At 44.5% G+C, this 20,172-nt stretch overlaps 1 protein-coding gene across 1 annotated transcript in view; it reads right to left on the bottom strand.

The window, feature by feature from the left end:
• Positions 1-3,712: 3,712 nt before the first annotated feature.
• The window catches only part of cenpe (centromere protein E), a 34,917-nt gene continuing 18,457 nt past the window's right edge, over positions 3,713-20,172 (bottom strand). The window contains exons 28-52 of the mRNA XM_015951074.3: positions 19,256-19,399; positions 18,901-19,116; positions 10,067-10,150; positions 9,885-9,968; positions 9,652-9,804; positions 9,345-9,560; positions 9,202-9,264; positions 9,001-9,117; positions 8,699-8,929; positions 8,556-8,618; positions 8,355-8,471; positions 8,062-8,283; positions 7,876-7,959; positions 7,691-7,771; positions 7,334-7,456; positions 7,060-7,248; positions 6,780-6,989; positions 6,462-6,674; positions 6,135-6,338; positions 5,877-6,053; positions 5,703-5,803; positions 5,493-5,590; positions 4,384-4,519; positions 3,951-4,297; positions 3,713-3,872 (exon numbers count right to left, since the gene is read on the bottom strand). Of these exons, the coding sequence (XP_015806560.1) occupies positions 3,802-3,872; positions 3,951-4,297; positions 4,384-4,519; positions 5,493-5,590; positions 5,703-5,803; positions 5,877-6,053; positions 6,135-6,338; positions 6,462-6,674; positions 6,780-6,989; positions 7,060-7,248; positions 7,334-7,456; positions 7,691-7,771; positions 7,876-7,959; positions 8,062-8,283; positions 8,355-8,471; positions 8,556-8,618; positions 8,699-8,929; positions 9,001-9,117; positions 9,202-9,264; positions 9,345-9,560; positions 9,652-9,804; positions 9,885-9,968; positions 10,067-10,150; positions 18,901-19,116; positions 19,256-19,399 (3,744 nt within the window). The 3' untranslated portion in view covers positions 3,713-3,801. The remainder of the gene's footprint in view (positions 3,873-3,950; positions 4,298-4,383; positions 4,520-5,492; positions 5,591-5,702; positions 5,804-5,876; positions 6,054-6,134; positions 6,339-6,461; positions 6,675-6,779; positions 6,990-7,059; positions 7,249-7,333; positions 7,457-7,690; positions 7,772-7,875; positions 7,960-8,061; positions 8,284-8,354; positions 8,472-8,555; positions 8,619-8,698; positions 8,930-9,000; positions 9,118-9,201; positions 9,265-9,344; positions 9,561-9,651; positions 9,805-9,884; positions 9,969-10,066; positions 10,151-18,900; positions 19,117-19,255; positions 19,400-20,172) is intronic.

The following is a 20,172-nucleotide window of genomic DNA, read 5'->3' as shown; positions in this document are numbered from 1 at the left end:
GGATGCCCATTTTCTCCAGAATAGTCTTAACAAACATGTAAGAAAAGAAACAGGAAGAGAAAAGAGGACAACGGGTTATTCCTTTCATGTTTTCGCAGAAAAAACTAAACTCAAACGAGTTTTTAAAATATGAGATGTTATTGTACCTCCATGCCACAGCCGCCGAATACTTTGCTCCGGTGATCATGTGGTCCATCTCCGCCCTAAGCTTAATAAATTCCCTGGTTTTCTCTTTTGTCCCTAAAATACAAACTTCTATTCAAATCAGGGGGAAACGTAGCGGGAGAAGTACGACACCGAGCGGCCGAACATACGAGCCGAGACCGCAATACAAGCACTTTTACTGTAACATTTCTAACTAAAATAACGTTCATGTATCACAAAAAGTCCTTAACCTAACAGTTTTCAAGTTTATACTGACATTTATATGCGCAATCCTCTCCGACAGCTCCCGCTTCACTGTCTGCCATTGTTTTTAAAAGTTCTACCGTCCGGCCCGCAAGGCATCTTGGGAAATGTAAACCATTGAAGGATACACCGGACCCATCCTTCATTCAAGCGAAAAGAAGGCCGAATTCATCGACCGCATTTGAAGGAGTCTTCGAATTGGGACAGGCCTGGTCGCGGCGCTGTGACGTAACCGGCCGACGAAGGATGCAGACCCCGAATTGAGACACAGCCATAGTGTACCTCTTAGCCAATAGCGATGGCAGATTTAAATTCAAATGCAGTGCTGAGTGTTTGCCTGACGACGGTGCATTATTATAGGCAGATTATTTAAATTTTAACTAAGATGCACTAAATTGCCAAATTATTGACTGAACGTGTCTACAGAGAAATTAGACACTCATTTATATAGTTTGTCAACAAAAAAAAGTTGATTTGAGGGTAACTTGCTCTTTAAGATCTGGTCCAAACTCGTACAAAGCGTTACACACCCGTTATAAACCACTGCAGAGATTAAATACCAGATTTGGCATCTTCACAGATACAGTTTTTCACAGCACATTCTCCAAATGCTAACAAATCATACAAAATCTTGCAACATTTCACAATTGCACGTGTTTTTGGTCAAAATTTGATAGAGCAGCTAAACCTCAACTGCTTCTATGCTAACAGATTCATAATCGCGAGCTTATGAACTATCTTCAAAGTGCAGATGGATAAAATATCTACAAATCTTTATGCTCTTTCATCGCTTGACTGCTCAGCTTGATTTACTCACAGAGCGAGCCCCAAAATGTCAAAGTAATTATCTGAACTCAACTTAAAAAAGGACAAATTAAAAAGAAGTTAGAAGATGTATTAGAAAGTGGAATAAATATCGCAATTATTAAAGGGCAAGATGTCCATCTTGTGTCATCCTTTTGTGAATGAAATCTCAGTTTCCAATATCTCAGCAGCTGACTGAGAGAAAGGGGAAGTGTGCGGTCACATACTTTAGTTGTGTCTTATTTTAACTGATGAATTGCCCCGATTGAATCGGCAGCGTTGATTTGGGATTCAGCCTATTTGGCCACAATGCCCAGCCACACACACACACACACACACACACACACTTGTCCAAAATAACATGCACACACAAATGCTCATAATCTGAGAATTTCACAGCTGCAGCCTCCAAGCTGCAGAGCATTAAACAAATCCACTCTCTTATGGCACTGCTCATTATGAGGAAGTGAGAGCATCAGACTCTTCTCTGGGATGACGACCACCGTGAACTTTGACCTCCAACTGGACGGAGCTGCACACAGCTGGATGTATTATTAATGACTGAGAAATTCCACACATGAAAGGTTGGCTTTGTGGCTGGATGAAAGGCCCTGTGTCTACGCCTCCTATCTGCTGCTCCACATTCTCCCCTTCAGTCAGTTTATCTCAGCTCTACTCCTCATGGCAGACTAAACCACTTGTTTTTATTCTTACTATTTATGAACAACAAAAACCCACTCTTTGGTGTTTTTTGTGCTCAGAACACCTCTGTTTAAGTACCAAAGCTGCAGAAATAAAGTTAAAGTCCCATTAGTTGTCACACACACTGATGTGTGTGCGAAATTTGTTCTCCGCATTTGACCCATCCCCTGGGGGATGGGTGAGCACGGCTCGGGAACCATTTGGTGGTTTAACCCCCCAATCCAACCCCTTAATGCTGAGTGTCAAGCAGGGAGGCATTGGGTCCCATTTTTTCAAAGTCTTTGGTATGACCCGACCAGGAATCGAACCCTGATCTCCCAGTCTCAGGGCGGACGCTCTACCACTAGGCCACTGAGCTGAGCAACAATAGAAAACAAGCTACTCATTTCTGATTTATTTGATCTGCGAGAAGATTTTTTCTGTTCTTTTCCCGAGTAAAATTGCATAAACTCTGCACATTTCACAACTCTTGCACCTCGCTGCAGAGCATATTCAAGCATGGATGCAGCTCTGCTGCCCTCTACTGAACAAAACACCTTACTGCAAGAGAAAAACAGACAGCTCAGACCTAATTTGACTACTTGAGCCCACTGAAGGAACTCCAAATTAATCATTTTGTTAGGTTAAATATAATTATTACACACATGAGCGTCTTTTAAAGCCGCAGGCCCTTCTGCGGTCTCACAAAAGGCTTTCTGTTGAGAGAGCAGTGCTGCTGAAATGATTAACGAGCCCCTCTCTGTTGGCTGAATTCATGACAAAACACAAAGGATGAGAGAGGATGCAGATCATGAAGTAATTATTCAAAGTCAGGAAGCTGCAGCTCTTTATTTAAGAACATTGTTGATTTATGAGGTCACTTTTAGGTTTCCGCTTATTAAAACGAGCTTTTTGGCTTCTTTTAAATATTCTTTCCCCATTTTATTTATTCTGATGCAGTCTCCATCCCATAGATCATCCAGGACTTTGTTAGAGAATGTCTCCATTTTCATGCAGGAATGTCCACTCCTGAGGCCACTGGCAGCTACCTGTAAAGTTTTCCTGGAAGCAAGGACTTTTCCTTTACATCTGGTCTCTGTTGGCCATGCATTAAAGAAAAAGCAATGGCCAATCATCAGTTTCATTTGTGCATAAAATCAACAGCACCCGACTGCTAATCACTCCCTTAATTTGCCCGTTTCACTGCTGATATGGATTTGGACTGATTAATTAAAAAAAAAAAAAAGCTTGAGGGGTTGCATTCCATTAAAGAGCAAGTCACCCCCTACCAGATTCTTACTCAACTCCCACTTCCTGTTTGAAAAATGCAACAAACGCTGTTGCCTAGCAGACCGAGAGGGTGGAGCCGCTAACAAATACACACACTCACGACATTGTGACATCATACTGTACCATCTGTCATCATAGGATACCTCTTAGCCAATAGCGACAGCGGATTTAAATTCAAATGCAGTGCTGAGTTTTTACCTGACGACGGTGCAGCACTGACAGTTTTGGGCAGAAAATTAAAATTTTAACTAAGATGCACTAAAGTGCTGAATTATTGACTACACGTGTCTGCAGCACCATCAGACACTCATTTATACAGTTTATCAGCAAAAAAATAAATAAAAATAAATAAATAAAAAGTCAATTTGGAGTGACTTGCTCTTTAAGAAAAAGTTCTGGTCCTGCAGCTGTAGGAGAAAAACACATTCCACATCTGTTCCTTTCATTCTCTCGTAAACATCTAGTGAAACGGTCGCGTTGCCAAAGATGGTTTTCTGCATCGAAGAGATTTCAATTAAACCCGACCACGTTAGGAACTGAAGGGTGAAACTTTATTAATTTTCTGGTTAAAACAACAAAAAAGACAGTGGAGGGAAAAACATTGCACATTTCAAAATCTTATTGCGTTTTGCACATCTCCTCCTCTTTGGGAGACCAAGGCCAGCTCACCTCCTTTGGGCCATCTTTATCTGCAGAGAACAAGAGTCAGATTAGGTTAAACCGTCAGGAATATTCTGCTGCTCTGACCGCTGAAGCGTGGGGCTCACCTGCAAAGGCTCCGAGGCTCGAGTTATCAAAGAACTCTTTGGGAAAGCCGCTGGACAGCAGGTCTGAGCCTCCAGCCATGTCAAGGAACTTGTTTTTAGGGGTATCAAGCAGGGACATATTTGGAGAGTCCAGCGGCTTTTGGGGAGACTCCAGAACATTTTTAGGAGTCACTAGGATTTTGTTCTTGGGCGAGTTGAGGTGGTGGTCAGAATCTGAAGAGAAAGTGTAACCCCTCTTGGTGGGACTGCTGGGCGGTGTCCTGTCTACCTCGGCTTTGCTCTTCCTTTTCAGCTTGATGGCTCGACTCTTCCACTTGCTGATCTCCGCCTTCTGACCCAACCCGACGCTGGTGAGACGGGAGCAGAGGTCAGTAGCCATCTCAAAATTTTAGAGGAAAAAAAACAAAAAAACAAAAAACAAAGTCAATTTTACCTCTCGAGTTCTGTAATTTTCAGCTGAAGCTGCTGGACCTTCTCTTCCAGCTTGGTCTTCTCCAGTGCGATGCTGCTCTCGATCACTACTTCTCTGGGATTGGTGAGTCTAGCATAAAGTTCCTTACCCTGCAGAACTGAGGAAAAACAAACAAAACAAAAAAAAAAAAAAACGGCATAAACGTTGTCCTCAGAAGGCTTTTTAGGCCGTTTTGATAACATTTAAGACCGTACGCCCTCAGAATGAAAAAGGGGTGTGGCCACTTTACAAATAGCTCTTTCCAAACCTTTATTTGAACTTTAAGTGCATCAAGATATTTGTGAAACTCAAAAATTCAGAATATGATGCAAACGTTTATTTATGTCAGTAATTCAACTTAAAAGTTAAAAAAACACACGGAATACTCGTCACATGCCAGATACTACAGCCTTTATTACACATGTGATGATTACTACTTACAGCTCATGAAAACGCCAAATTCAAGATTTCAGATCATTAGAATATGGTGAAAAGGTTCAATAATCTAGACTCAAAGTGTCACACCAATCAGCTAATGAATCCAAAACACCTACAACGGGTTCCTGAGCCTTTAGATGGTCTCTCGGTCTCCAAGTATGTGGGCGGGGCAAAAGACGTGTGGAAAAGTCCGTGGTGTCTCCATTAAAATGAACAAAAGAGCGTTCGTGGGCAGTGTTGCTTGTGGAGACCGACTCCGATATTGCATTGTGTGTGTGCGTGTCGTCAGTCAGATGTGATATTTATTCCTCAGTATCCAGAATAATGAATCACACATGCAGGAAGTCCCCTCTGGCTGTTTCTATCCTCCAATCGGAGACTCCCCCTAATGGTAGGCTAATCAGTCGACAGTGGGTGTGTTGGATCATTCAGCCCAAAGCAGACCGCCTTGGGAAGAGGGCTGAAAAAACGGACGTGAACACTTCCTACCGTATCTGGGCGGAGTGGAGCTGGCCCTCCTTCAGACACCAGATGTGTGACACATCACCAGCACCGGTAGGTGACGAGTTTCAGTCATCTTTAGAGCTCAGCCGTGACATTTCTGAGACTCAACCGATGCAGAACTTGCTGCATCTAACCAATCACGCACTTACCAGGCTCCTCTCCCTGCTGCTGCAATTTCCTCAGAGCCTCCTTCAAACTCCGCAGCGACGCCTCCTTCTCCCTCAACACGGTGTTCATCCTCTGGATCCTATAAGAGGAAATGCTGCTTAGGTTTCCTGATGTTTATTTTTGTTTAGTGAGGAGGATCATCTTAGGACACAAACATTCGGAGCAAAAGCAAAGACCACAGGGGCTCTTACTCGAGTTTGTGTTGATCTGATGCCAAGTTAAGCTTCAGCTCCATTTGGAACACCTTGTGGCGGAGTCTTTCCTGCTCGGCTGCGCTGGGCGGTGCGTTTGTCTAAATCAAAGAGGGAAACATTTCTATTAAAAGTAGCTCAGTGGAAGGAAGAAGATCAACAAACGCCACTCACTTCAGACGCTCGTAGTTTGTTCTTCAGGGTTTGGATGGTGTCGTCCTTCTCCTGGACGAGGGCGCGGCTGTCCTGCAGCTCCGTCTGCAGGAGCTGAGTGGCCTCCTTGTGCTGGGACACGCTGTGGTTGGCTTCCATCCGAATTTCCTCCAGCTCTTCCTTCTGTACATGCAGCATCTGGGGAAAATGAGGTCTCTTCAGGAACTCCTTCATCTCAGGATCGACAGGCGTTGGTCACTTATCTAAAAAGTGGCTCACCTTGATGGTTTCTTCAGCCCGCTGGAGCTGGAGGACGAGCTGCTGGTTGTCCCTCAGCAGTGAGACCTCCTTCTTCAGAGGAGCTCCTTCCAGCGCTCGCAGCAGAGTGGCACTTTTGCTTTTCTCTTCTCTGAGCTGAGATTCTCCTTCCACCTCCAGCTGCTTCAGCTCATCCAACAGGTTGTTCTGCTCGCTTACGAGGAGCTGCGGGAGGCAGAGGAGACGAGTCAGACACCGTTAGAAGGAAATCTGCACCAAAATTCTCGATTAGAAGACTTTGCCCAGATTTTAAAGGATTACTGAAACAAAAAGGTGGTTAAAGCCCACCTGTAGAGACAGCCTGCTCGTTTGGACGGTTGCAGATCTGCGGCCCGCCTCTTGGCTCAGAACGCAGTCCAGGTTAGGGAAGCTGATAGGCTGGCTGCTAATCGCCCCCTCTAGCTGCTCCGTGAACTTCTCTTCCTCACAGATCTCAGCTCTTTCATTGTCGACATGAGCGGCCGTGTTGCTCTGGAGCTTCTCCGCGATGCTTTGCATCTTCTGCAACAAACCAACATCAGCGGTAATAAAGCTGCAGCAGTTATGACGAGTAAAGCTACATTTCCACTCCATCAGGTGCGTGTCCTGCATCGCCTTCCAGCTCACCTGCAGGTGAAGCCGCCGTTTGTCCAGCAACTCGGAGAGTCTCGGTCCCCAAAGCGAGCGGAAGTCCACGTCCCCGATGGCGTGCGGGGGGGCTTCTGCTCTGGACAGCAGCAGGTCCTGCACTCTCTTCTCCTCGAAAATGGCCAGGTCTTTCCTCACCAACTCCTCAAACAGCCTCTTGCAGTCGACTGCTTGCAGGTGGAGTCTCATCTAAGGAAAATTATTTTCGTTCGTTACGGATTAAACCTAATCTCGGTCAGGAAATGCGTTCAATACTAACCCGAATGTCTAGGAAGCTCTGTACTGTCTGCATCCCCAGCTGATGAACGGCACCGTAGGAAGCCACAGTGGCTCTAGGCAGAGAGCTCAGCAACGCGTTCATCAGAGAGCGTTGTCTCCTCAGAGCCTTGTCCGGCGACTTGTATTTGGAGATGGTGTCTTTCAATTCTTGGAATCTTCCAAAGCACTCCTGGAAGAACATTTCCACCAGGATTAGTCTTCTGGTCCAGCTGTTCCTCTGAGCTGCTGCCGCTTCCCGAGGCGGTTCCTGTTACCTGAAGCTGAGAAGAGGAGTCCTGCAGCTGTGACGAGATCACCTCAACTCCTTCGGCGTTCTGCTCCAAGCCGTCAAGTCGCTGTTTCAGGGTCGAGATGGTGGCTTTAGCTTCAGTAAGCATCTGAAACAAGAAGGTAAACATTACAATGTTTTATGTTAGAAAGACAATTATAATATATACATCTTATTTTAATGCAAAACACGCATCTGTGTGCACGAAGCAGCTTTCAAATCGCGTGACGGTTTTATTACAGAAGAGATGCATTTCTAGAGAATCCAACTCGATGATGTTGCAGAAACATTTTGTACAGAAGCTGATTTTTAGGCTTCTTTGATAAAAAGTTTGTTTACAAACCAGCTGAGAGGCGTCGGCTTCAGCTTTAGCGCGTGCTTGTTGCTCCGTTTGCGTTTGCAGCTCCTCCTCGAGGTGCTGCACCTGATAAATAAGGAAGATTTCATCGTTTGTGCCTCTGAGCAGGACACCTACAGCAAATATGGAGGCGGAGATTTTAAAATGTTCTGTTAATTATTTGAACCTACTTCACGTTTCAGCTCAGCGTCTCGTTCTTGAAGCTGCAGGCTCCACTCCTCCTGCTGGCTGAGCTTTTCCTGAACGGCCGACATCTGGAATCAGACGGATGAAGGAGTCATTTAGAGGGTTGCTTTGAGGTCAAATCAAATCTTCATTCAGATAATTAGTGACCATGTTAGGTAAACATAACCAACCATGCGTGTCCTGTCCTCCAGCTCCTCTCCGAGCTGCCTCTTCTCCTCCCTCGAGCCTTCCAGCGCCTCCTGCAGCCGAGCCCGCTCCTCGCCGAGAGACGAAACTCTGCTCAGCGCCTCCTGCAGCTCCTCCTTGAAGGTCTGCTGACTCGTCTGCATCTCACGGAGCAGATCATCCCTCTCAGCTTCAACGCCCCTCAGACTCTGCACCAGATCATTTATCTGTGGAGGAGGAAGCAGCTATAAGGATCATTCAGCTCTGAAAACAAAAGCCTTCCATGGCTCCAATGAACCTTTAGACTTAAGCGAGACTCCTTCTCCTCCATCCGTTCCTCCAGATCAGACTTCACCCTCCTCTGTTCACAGAGCTCGTCTTGGGCGGTCTTTAGAAGCTCCTGTGTTGATGATACCTTAAAAACATTAAACATGCATCAAAGACGATTCCCCCAAAATGATCCCAGAGCACAACTTCAGCGCAGACCTTCCAGCCTCACCTTCTCCAGCTGCTGCTGGTTCTGCTCAGTAAGAGTCTTTAGAGTTATATTCAGCTCTCCTATCTGTGGGAGTAGAGGTAAACATCTTCAGGTTTAAAGCCCCAAAGTAAAGACCAACATGTGCAACACTTTCTAACACGAACCTCAGCTTGGAGCATCTCCGCCCGGTCCTCCAGCTCTTCTCTGAGTTGCTTCTCCTCCCTCAAGCCTTCCAGCGCCTCCTGCAGCTGAGCCCGCTCCTCGCCGAGAGACGAAACTCTGCTCAGCGCCTCCTGCAGCTCCTCCTTGAAGGTCTGCTGACTCGTCTGCATCTCACGGAGCAGATCATCCCTCTCAGCTTCAACGCCCCTCAGACTCTGCACCAGATCATTTATCTGTGGAGAAGGAAGCAGCTATAAGGATCATTCAGCTCTGAAAACAAAAGCCTTCCATGGCTCCAATGAACCTTTAGACTTAAGCGAGACTCCTTCTCCTCCATCCGTTCCTCCAGATCAGACTTCACCCTCCTCTGTTCACAGAGCTCGTCTTGGGCGGTCTTTAGAAGCTCCTGTGTTGATGATACCTTAAAAACATTAAACATGCATCAAAGACGATTCCCCCAAAATGATCCCAGAGCACAACTTCAGCGCAGACCTTCCAGCCTCACCTTCTCCAGCTGCTGCTGGTTCTGCTCAGTAAGAGTCTTTAGAGTTATATTCAGCTCTCCTATCTGTGGGAGTAGAGGTAAACATCTTCAGGTTTAAAGCCCCAAAGTAAAGACCAACATGTGCAACACTTTCTAACATGAACCTCAGCTTGGAGCATCTCCGCCCGGTCCTCCAGCTCTTCTCTGAGTTGCTTCTCCTCTCTCAGTCCTTCCAGCTCCTCCCGCAGCTGGTTGTTCTCCTCGCTGAGAGACAAACGCAGCTTCTCCATCTCCTCCAAGTGACTCCGACTGATCGATTCCTTCTCAGACAGCAGATTGTCCCGCTCTACTCCTACGGATTCCACCTCTGCAGTCAACACCTGAGTTTGGAAAAAACAAACAGGTGAATTTAACCATTTCGTTCTGCTCTCACCGTTCCTTTATTCTCCGAGCAGAAACCTGGACTCCTACTTGGACTCTGGACTTGAGAGACTGGACTGTCCCCTCTGCCTCATTCTTCCTGCTCTCCAGCACTTCCGTCTGAAGCTTCAGAGCTGCGAGCTCCTCCTGCAGGACTCTGCTCTTCTCCTCAGACACGTCCAGGTTCTCCTGTTTCTCAGCAATCTAAAACAATTCCAAACCAAATCTTGAACAACTTGTGCTTAAAGGAGTAAAAAGGGTTGATGTTGAGGAAAGAAACTCACTAGCTTGACTTTGTCTTGTAGGTCAAACTTTAACCGACTCGTCTCCTCTTTTGCGTTCTCCAACATCTTCTCCAGCTGATCCATCTGGAGCACAGAGCAGGGAAACACAAACGGTCTTGTTCAGCGATAAAACAAAGAAAAACAAGGAACCCGTCAGAGCGTTGAGAATAAAAAGCCTGAACCTGGAGTTGGTGATTCTCTTGGATCTCCATCAGCAGCTGTGGCTCAGAGGTGAGCTGCTGCTGCTGCAGGAAGTCACACTGCATCTGTGCAAAGAGAACGTGGGCATTAACCCTCTGGGGTCCGTGGACGCGTATCCGCGTCTTTTGAACAGGTCTGATTTGGGACGCTGTAGCAGCAAGACTCCGCCTCCCTGAGTTTCGGTTTCAATTCAGCTTTAAAAAGGAGATTATAAACTACACCCCAGTTTTTAAATTGTGTTAATAGGCAACGTAAAAGCGGAGTTAAACTAAACTAAAAAACGACCTTTTTTTAGACAATCTGATAACTTGTCAAACAGCAGTTTAGTAATCCGTGAGAGGGAATGTGCTTGTGAACATAAAAAACCCACAAAAACATGAGATCCTTTTGCTGTTGCTGGAAGTCTCACATATTCAACTGATAAAAAGTATCATCATGTAGCTGAGAGAGAGAGGAAGGCCGCACGAGTAACGAGATGTGCGCAAAAAGGAGCCGCTTGGCGGGGAACGGAGTGGCACGAATGGAGTAACAACAAACAGTTAGACAGATATTGACGGTAAACTTCATATTTTGGAGCGATCCGGGCAGATATGTTGTCTCTGCAGTTTAGTAGGCTTTTATTAGGCTTATATAAAGGATGGTGAGAAGGATAAATGTCCACCAGGCAGTTAGGGCTGCAACAAACGATTATTTGGATAATCGATTAATCGGATGGGGTCTCGACACGATTAATCGATTAATCGGATTACATGGGGAAATTTTTAAAAATTGCTAGGGAAACGTTATTTCTCTCCTTCCTTCACTTTATTTAACACAACATTATTAGAAAACAGTTCAATAGCAGAAAAACAACATGCCATCACCTAAATTGTCTTATAAGGTGTATAGACAGAGACCCTAAGCTACATCTATCTGTGACCTAAAATGCTTGGTCCAAGTTAAACAGCTTAAGGGCAATTCTCATCTGTTTTGTTTGATCTCATCTGTTAACATTTATTTTAAATGTAATTAAACATAGGCTGTGAATTAATCAAAATTGATCACCATTTCCAAAACTGACTGAGAAAATACCAAATAAAACAAAAGTAAATGAATGCCATCCTCCTTGCGATGATGCCCTGGGCAACTGCCATAAAGTCACATCAAGAAATGCTGCTGATCATTCCAATGATCCCAAATAGACTCACATTAGGCCACATGAAAGCAACTGAACCCAAAAATATATTAACCAGTATATAACTGCACTCTCACACAACACGCCTGCAGCAACAGTTAGGACTCCTCCCTCCCTTTTAAAAGCGTTTTTGCTTCTGAGGACATTGTGGTTGTAAAACCACATGCTAGTAGTCTGGCCCCGGTGTGATCAACCAGTTTCTGCATGAATGTGACGGCGGAACCAGGGCCAGATTAACACTTTGTTGTACCCTGGGCAACAATATTCAAGGGCTCCATCATCACGACCCAAGGATCACCATAATATGGTCACATACAGAATATTTTACTGTGATATGCAGTAAATATACTCAATACTTGAATGCCTGACAACATGTAACCCGCCCAGAGTAACCTTTGACCCACCTCGTGTGGACTGACAAATGAGGAGAGGGTCTTAACTTGAGGCCCTCTCTTCATTGGTCAGTCTGCATGAGACTGACTCTCAACTGACATTCAGTCGTAGGCAGCGAAGCGTCTCTGTGCAGCGCAAAAGCCCGGGTGGACAGTTTGTTTAATATAGGGTGATCATATTTCCATTTCCAAACAAGAGGACAGGGGATCTGTGCCTACGACGTCACACTATGGCAACGCCACACAAACCATGTTGGGACCCATTTTTTGTAAGAACTAAATTAATATCAGATTCTGCCAATTAAAGGGCTCTAAAACAATTCATATGTAAATATTTTGCATATTTAATGCAAAATCTAATTTTTCTGCTTTAGTGCTGCAACAAGGTTTTATTAATAAGAAATTATTATACCTTTTGTTTTACTACAGCATCGGTAAGCTTCCTGTGCACAGATTATTAAGGATGCTTGTTTCAGCTGTGAGATTAGACGATAGGATCAATGAAAAAATAAGTTGTCACACACTCCATGGAAACTTTCAGAGAATCCACAAATAGTGGCTTTCAAATGGTTTTGTTACTTTTAGCAGGTTTAGAAAAGCAGCAGATGAGACAGCAAGTCTGATAATTTAGTTTTTCATCTGATAATATTAGAACATGTCAGTAATGTCTGAGGGGCTTTTATAAACACCATATAACTAACACTACTGGAGAGGGCATGAATTACACAGAGGCTTCTGGGGAGCCCAGTTATGGGGGGGGGGGGGGGGGGGGGGGGCATTTTGCCTTGGCCCCCAAAATGTCTTGAAACGGCCCTGGGTGTGTGACTGAGTTTTGAAGGTGATCTGAATTGTATCAGATGTATAAATATGACATGTGTATAACTTATTGTTTTTTACTGGTAAAAACGTGTCATGGAGATAAATCTACCTACATTTTACTTTTCAACACTTTGTTTTGTTTTCTTGTTTTTATTCAACTATTTTCCTGTCCTGTCTGTCTCTCATCTTCCTGCATCTCCTCATAATTCTCCAGAAAATCTGTTGCCTGGATTCTTACCTTTTCACCTCATCAGTTACTTTTGAGCAGATCAAAGGGATCTCCTGACCGAAAAGCGCAGAGCGCGTTTTCGATGCTGCTGAGGTGACATCACCACAGCACAGGTGATGAGCTCCACAGTAGCGAGCTTCAGGCACAGATAAGACAGAAAATAGAGAATATGTGCGGACATGAACGATCGTGTGCTAATTATAGTTTTTTGGTTGCGCCACTTTGAGAATGGACCGTGCGCTGGAAGCAGCTGCCTGGATCGCTGCGCGACAATGCGGAACCGGTTCGCAGCAGTGCAAGTCTGCCGGCTCTCCCTCGCGCTGATCTGCGGCTCTCCCTCACGCTGATCTGCCGGTACCGGCTCTCCCTCACGCTGATCTGCGGCTCTCCCTCGCGCTGATCTGCCGGTACCGGCTCTCCCTCACGCTGATCTGCGGCTCTCCCTCGCGCTGATCTGACTTGCTCTGGTCTGCGCGCAACGGCGGGCAGGAAGGGTGGGGGGGGGGCGCTTTTGGAAGAGTTGTGCAACGCAACGAATCGATGACGCAATTCGTTGCCAACGCTTTTAGTAATCGATTTTCATCGAATTTATCGATTCGTTGTTGCAGCCCTACAGGCAGTTCAGCTGTTTTTTGAACTGGAAGCAGAGGAAGTGGACGGAGACTCGCAGCTGGAGTCTGAGGCAAATAGCGAGGATGTTGATGACGATGTGGCAGATCCATCCTTCCTCATAGAAGAGTTGGGTCATGATGAGGTAGAGGATGAAGGCAGAGATCCAGCTCCTCGGAGATCCAACAAGAGGAGTGGGCGGCGCCGCGCAGCTGTCAGATCTCGATCTCTGCGGCGTGAGACAGAGCCACTCCCCACTCCAAAATGCATGCACATTATTGCCAAATTAATAAAATAAGTATAAAGTCAGATAGTCCAGGTTGTCCTGAAAATAATGATACCCCATAAGGTAAAATTTATTGTTTTTATTAGAAAATACAAAAGAAAAACCAAAATGAGTCAAAAAAAGTGATTTACACCCAGGACCCCAGAGGGCTAATATTAAAAAAAAAAAATGTTATTTGCTATATTTATTCATATTTTTTATAAATGTACAGTCTAGATTACCATTTTAAATTATAAAAAACATTCATCATAAATGTTTGTTGGTTTCACAGTAAAATAATCCAATTCGGATTTTATGTTTTTGAGTGATTTAAGGTCTAATATGCAACCCCTTTATGTCCAAATGTAAAAAATAAGTATACATTCATGAAGTCCAGGCTGTGCTGAAAAGATTGATGCCACATAAGGCAGTGGTTATGGCTTTTATTTTGGAAATACAAAGGAAAACTCTAAATTAGTCAAAAACGGCAAATTACACCCTGGACCCCAGAGGGTTAACACGCAACCGGCTTAAATGAGCCAATCAAAAATTATTTGCACTTTCACTAAAAACAGTCAAATTGAAAAAGCTTCAAAACTTCAAGTAGAATATTTTCTATTAGATTGAAATAAATTGAGTTCATTCAGCTGAAATTAGGTGTAACGTGCAAGAGTGACATCCTGTGGTCAAATGTGGGTACTGCAGCCCCTTTTCACACGTTCTCACTTCCATTACTCAGTTTCATGGCCGTAGCCGGTGTCGGTACAGGATCTGCTCGGGTGCAAGATCGGCTCGGGGTCCTTCGACTGCCGATGACGTCAAAGTACGGCAAATCGACTCGGACAAAATACACTACACATGTATACTGTTGGAAAGAATTTAGCAGTTTCGTTATTAAAATAATGTTTCTTAAGACGTAAGTTTGTGTTTATAATGGTATTTGTAAAATAAAACACAATTTTATTCATAATGTTGAACTCCTCTTTGAGCACATCCCTTGAAGGATCATAGGTATTAGCAACACCTGTGAAATTGTATTTGCAGGAAAGAAGTGTGTCCCGTTTATTGAAGTATTTTGTGTTTAGAGTTTTTGACGTCTTGTCCATGAGTAGTTCAGTTACGCTCATAGCTGCTAGCCAAAACTCTGGAGTTTAAAGTTTTCTGGCTTTACTAAAATACCTGTCTGTACTTATTTGATTGATGGTAGTTTTACTTTCTATTAGACTCCAAATGTAATAATTTGGCACGTTTCTATTTCATAATTTGTAAGAATGTAATCAGCGATATTAGCATTAGCATTCCTATGGGTTTTCCCATGTATATTAGCATTGCGCTAACCACTCGCTGCCAAATTGCAGCCTTTGAGATTAGAAAATCTCCTTTTGTCACATCGCAATTTAATTGCACATGAAATTAATCGTTCAGCCCTAATATACATGCAGCTCTATGCTAAAAGTGTATTTTCAAAGAGGTAATGATGGATTTCTATGTAAAAGTTGTTCATCTTTCCAATAGACAGATTTGCCTGGACCAACGTAACGTGATAACAACGTTACGTGATTACGTAATTCAGTGAGGTTCATGTTCAGCCAATCAACTACTTAGACGTCATCGGCAGTCGACGGACCCCGAGCCGATCTTGCACCCGAGCAGATCTTGTACCGACACCGGTTACGATCAGCACCAGAAGACTCTAGATGAGGAGCGAAGACGAGTCGTATTCAGTAAGTTGATAGGCAGATAAATGCATGTCACTGTAATATTGAGTTGTTGGCAATTGCGCCATCAAAAACATGAAGAGAACTGAAGATATGTAGCGGCAGACATGAAGCATCTTTAATACCTCACGGAAAAAAAAAAAGTCTAAAAATATGAACGTTTTATTCACCTGTGACTGGAGGAGTGAAGAGATACGCAGCAAGCGTTTTATTCTTGGACGGAAATGACGGGAAATGTGGGTTTAGAGGTGGCTAGCGCATGAAGAGGTGAAGGAGAATGAGAGACTAATTTATTTGTGTTAAATCGTAACTGAAATACGAAAAAAAAAAAAAAAAGTAAATGCACCATTTTGGAAAGGATACAAGACAGGATATCCCAGAACAACGCTACGCCCTCTGTTGTTCTGGCGGGGAATTGCTTTGCAAGACACCCCAGGAGACGGAGAAGTCTTGATGCAAAACGTCTCCGTATCTGCCAAGCCCATCCCGCCTTTCAGAATTAGCCAACAGCGTTACATACAGGGTGCGAAATTAACGCTCGCCAAATGCGTGCAAATAGCTCCATTTGGCGAGTACATTTTTGAGCTCTATCTGCCACATGGCGAGTAAATGTTTGCACCAAATTAGTTATGTTTACAGTCATCTTCTGTGATACTCCTCCCGCCTGCATGCAACGTACAAAAATGTACGCGAAACGTGAGCGCCGCATCCAACGTCATTTCCGCCTATCCCATTCAATCAGTTTATCAAGCTAGCGGTTAGCTTCGTGTTAAAACTAGCGGTGAAATGTGGCGGTTTTTAACTGGAGTCAGCCAGCCTTCCAAAAGAAAACTCAAACTGGAAGAAAAACCACCAGGACCAGTGGCAACCAGAAGATTTTGTGAAAAGTGGTGAACTGGAGACGGCGGAGTCGTAAGACAGGCTACAATATGAAGCAGAATCTGCGCAAATGAGCTGCACCGTTTGCCGCCAGCACGCTCGAGAGAAGAACTGGAACAACTCGTTTGTCATAGGAAATAAGACCATGAAGCTTTGAGACTATTCGAGAACATGAAAACAGCAAATGCCATATTGCCTGCACATCCATGTCCCGGGCTCAATCTGAGTCTCCACTGGTGACACCCACGGTCTCAGCGCTAATGGCTATGTCAGAGAAAACAAGGAGTCTGACTAGATTTCAATGAAAGAGTTCATAAAAACATCTCTAAAAAATAAATAAATAATAAAATGACAAAACTGTTGTTTTTCTTATTAATTGATGTTTTTAATTATTTTGTCTCTCCTCTGTTTGGAATCAACCTAATATAGAATAACATGCTTTAGGTAGATCTAAATCATTTAGAATTTTGGCCGGTAAAAAATATGCTTGGCCGGTAGATTTTCATCACCTACCAGCCAACTTGGCCGGTGAGTCAAACATTTTATTTCGGACCCTGGATACATGACAGGATATCCCAGAACAACGCTACGCCCTCTGTTGTTCTGGCGGGGAATTGCTTTGCAAGACACCCCAGGAGACGGAGAAGTCTTAATGCAAAACGTCTCCGTATCTGCCAAGCCCATCCCGCCTTTCAGAATTAGCCAACAGCGCTACATACAGGGTCCGAAATATACACTCGCCAAATGCATGCAAATTGCTCCATTTGGCGAGTACATTTTTGAGCTCTATCTGCCACATGGCGAGTAAATGTTTGCACCAAATTAGTTATGTTTACAGTCATCTTCTGTGATACTCCTCCCGCCTGCATGCAACGTACAAAAATGTATGCGAAACGTGAGCGCCGCATCCAACGTCATTTCCGCCTATCCCATTCAATCAGTTTATCAAGCTAGCGGTTAGCTTCGTGTTAAAACTAGCGGTGAAATGTGGCGGTTTTTAACTGGAGTCAGCCAGCCTTCCAAAAGAAGGCTCAAACTGGAAGAAAAACCACCAGGACCAGTGGCAACCAGAAGATTTTGTGAAAAGTGGCGAACTGGAGACGGCGGAGTCGTAAGACAATGGCTACAATATGAAGCAGAATCTGCGCAAATGAGCTGCACCGTTTGCCGCCAGCACGCTCGAGAGAAGAACTGGAACAACTCGTTTGTCATAGGAAATAAGACCATGAAGCTTTGAGACTATTCGAGAACATGAAAACAGCAAATGCCATATTGCCTGCACATCCATGTCCCGGGCTCAATCTGAGTCTCCACTGGTGACACCCACGGTCTCAGCGCTAATGGCTATGTCAGAGAAAACAAGGAGTCCGACTAGATTTCAATGAAAGAGTTCATAAAAACATCTCTAAAAAATAAATAAATAATAAAATGACAAAACTGTTGTTTTTCTTATTAATTGATGTTTTTAATTATTTTGTCTCTCCTCTGTTTGGAATCAACCTAATATAGAATTACATGCTTTAGGTAGATCTAAATCATTTAGAATTTTGGCCGGTAAAAAATATGCTTGGCCGGTAGATTTTCATCACCTACCAGCCAACTTGGCCGGTGAGTCAAACATTTTATTTCGGACCCTGGATACATGACAGGATATCCCAGAACAACGCTACGCCCTCTGTTGTTCTGGCGGGGAATTGCTTTGCAAGACTCCCCAGGAGACGGAGAAGTCTTAATGCAAAACGTCTCCGTATCTGCCAAGCCCATCCCGCCTTTCAGAATTAGCCAACAGCGTTACGTTCAGATGTCAGAGTGTGTGTGTGTGTGTGTGTGTGTGTGAACGTTTGAGGACGTACCTAGACAGATGCAGAGTTGGCAACATGTCTTATTGACTAGTAAGTCTTTAAAATATATATTTAGGAATAAACAGACAATGCGAGGATAATAACTGTAGAACGTTGTTTTAGCTCCGCTTCCCAGCTAGAGGTGTGTGTTTATCAATGAGAGGCATTGCTTCCAGCTGTAATCACAGAGGTAGGGAGAGGGGATTATGGTGCAATTTAGTTTTTCACCTCTAGATGGTGCCATCTAACAAATAACTCCAGATTTCTGCTTTAAAGAGCAAGTCACTCCAAATCAACATTTTTTTTAGCTGATAAACTATATAAATGAGTGTCTGATCGTGCTGTAGACACGAGTAGTCAATAATCCGGCACTTTAGTGCATCTTAGTTAAAATTTAAATATTCTGCCTAAAACTGTCAGTGATGCACCGTCGTCAGCACTGCATTTGAATTTAAATCTGCCATCGCTATTGGCTAAGAGGTACACTATGATGTTAGATGGTACATTATGATGTCACTTTGTCGTAAGTGTGTGTATTTGTTAGCGGCTCCACCCTCTCATTCCGCTAGGCAACAGCATTTGTTGCATTTTTTTAAACAGGAAGTGGGAGTTGAGTAATCTGGTAGGGGGTGACTTGCTCTTTAAGGAAGTGTTCATCCAGGAGAGCTGGAAACTTCCCAAACAAGTCCCTAGTCTCTTCCTGCTGCAAATGCAGAGAGACGTCACGAACACCAGGAGATCTAATCCAGCTGTGCTACATCCAATCTATGTTTATGTTTCACGTGACTCGGCTGTTATGGGTCTTTTGTTTTCATCTCACATTTACTCTGCTGCGAATCCGTCTCATCTACGACGAGGTGCTGGACGGATCTGAAGGTTAAGTTTTTACCGTCTGTATCCGGTCCTCCAGCTCTTCTCTGAGCCGCTTCTTCTCCTCTCTCTGCCCTTCCAGCGCCTCCTGCAGCTGATCTCTCTCCTGGCTGAGGGACGAAACTCTGCTCAGCAGCTTCTCCATCTCCTCCGTCTGACGGTTGGACTCCTTCTCTAGCATCAGTGCGTCTCTCTCCGCTAGCACAGGCTCAAGCTCCTCAGTTAGAGTCTTAATCTGTCAGAAAGTGCAAGAATTGACTGAGTTTGTAGAGGTGTTTATATGGTGCTCCTGCACCCAGGTCTGCATGTTTTTGGGGAAAGTTTCTCCTACAGTTCTTGTGTTGTCAGCAGGTGTGCCACAAATGCAGGCTTACCTTTCCCTGCAGCTCCTCTAGCTGTGAATTAAAATCAGGAGGAGGTTCATTCCGTGCCTTTTCAGATTCCAGGAGTTTGATCTTCTTCCTTTGGTCCTGGTTTTTCTCCAAAGCCGCCCTCAACTCCTCCTGATTTTCAATCATCTGTCAGACAGATCGCTCATGTTAACTGCTGCGGCGACAAACGGCAGATTTCTAATAAAGTACTTTTTTCCACAGTTGCTAATATTTTAAATAGGGATTTTAATTCTTCCAAGAAAACCCCCTCAGACACTCTTTGCGAGGAGTTTGCAGCCCACTTCAGAGGGAAGGTAGACACCATCAGATGGAACATTTTATCCTCCCAAAGCAACACTGCATCAGATCAGTCTGAGAGCGTGTCTACCGGAGGAAACACTGGACAGTGTTGTCTTGGTTGAAGCGGAGATTCTTGACAAAGTTTTCTCCTCAGTGAGACCCACCACATGTGTTCTGGACCCTATTCCCACAAGGTTTTTTTTTTTTAAACAATTTTATGACTCTTTGAAAGATAATAATTGAACTTATATAGCACTTTTCTAGACACCCAAAGACGCTTTCACACACTCACATTCACACACTGCTAGTGATGGTAGGCTACTTGTAGCCACAGCCGCCCTGGGGAGGTCTGACAGAGGCGAGGCTGCCATTTGGCGCCGTCGGCCCCTCCGACCACCACTAACACAGGCAAGATGGGCGAAGTGTCTTGCCCAAGGACACAACAGCAGGATACCCCTGGTGGGAGCTGGAATCGAACCCATGACCCTCCGATCATGAGGCAACCCGCTCTACCACCTGAGCTACTGCTGTCCCAAGATGATGTTTCAATTCTGATGAATTGCTCGCTTCAGATGGGGGGGGGGGGGGTCTTTCCTGCTGCTTTTAAACGGGCGGTGGCG

The sequence above is a fragment of the Nothobranchius furzeri genome, chromosome 13 (assembly GCF_043380555.1).
Source record: "Nothobranchius furzeri strain GRZ-AD chromosome 13, NfurGRZ-RIMD1, whole genome shotgun sequence".
In the NCBI taxonomy this organism is placed as follows: Eukaryota; Metazoa; Chordata; class Actinopteri; order Cyprinodontiformes; family Nothobranchiidae; genus Nothobranchius; species Nothobranchius furzeri.
This window is presented reverse-complemented; position numbering and strand designations above follow the sequence as displayed.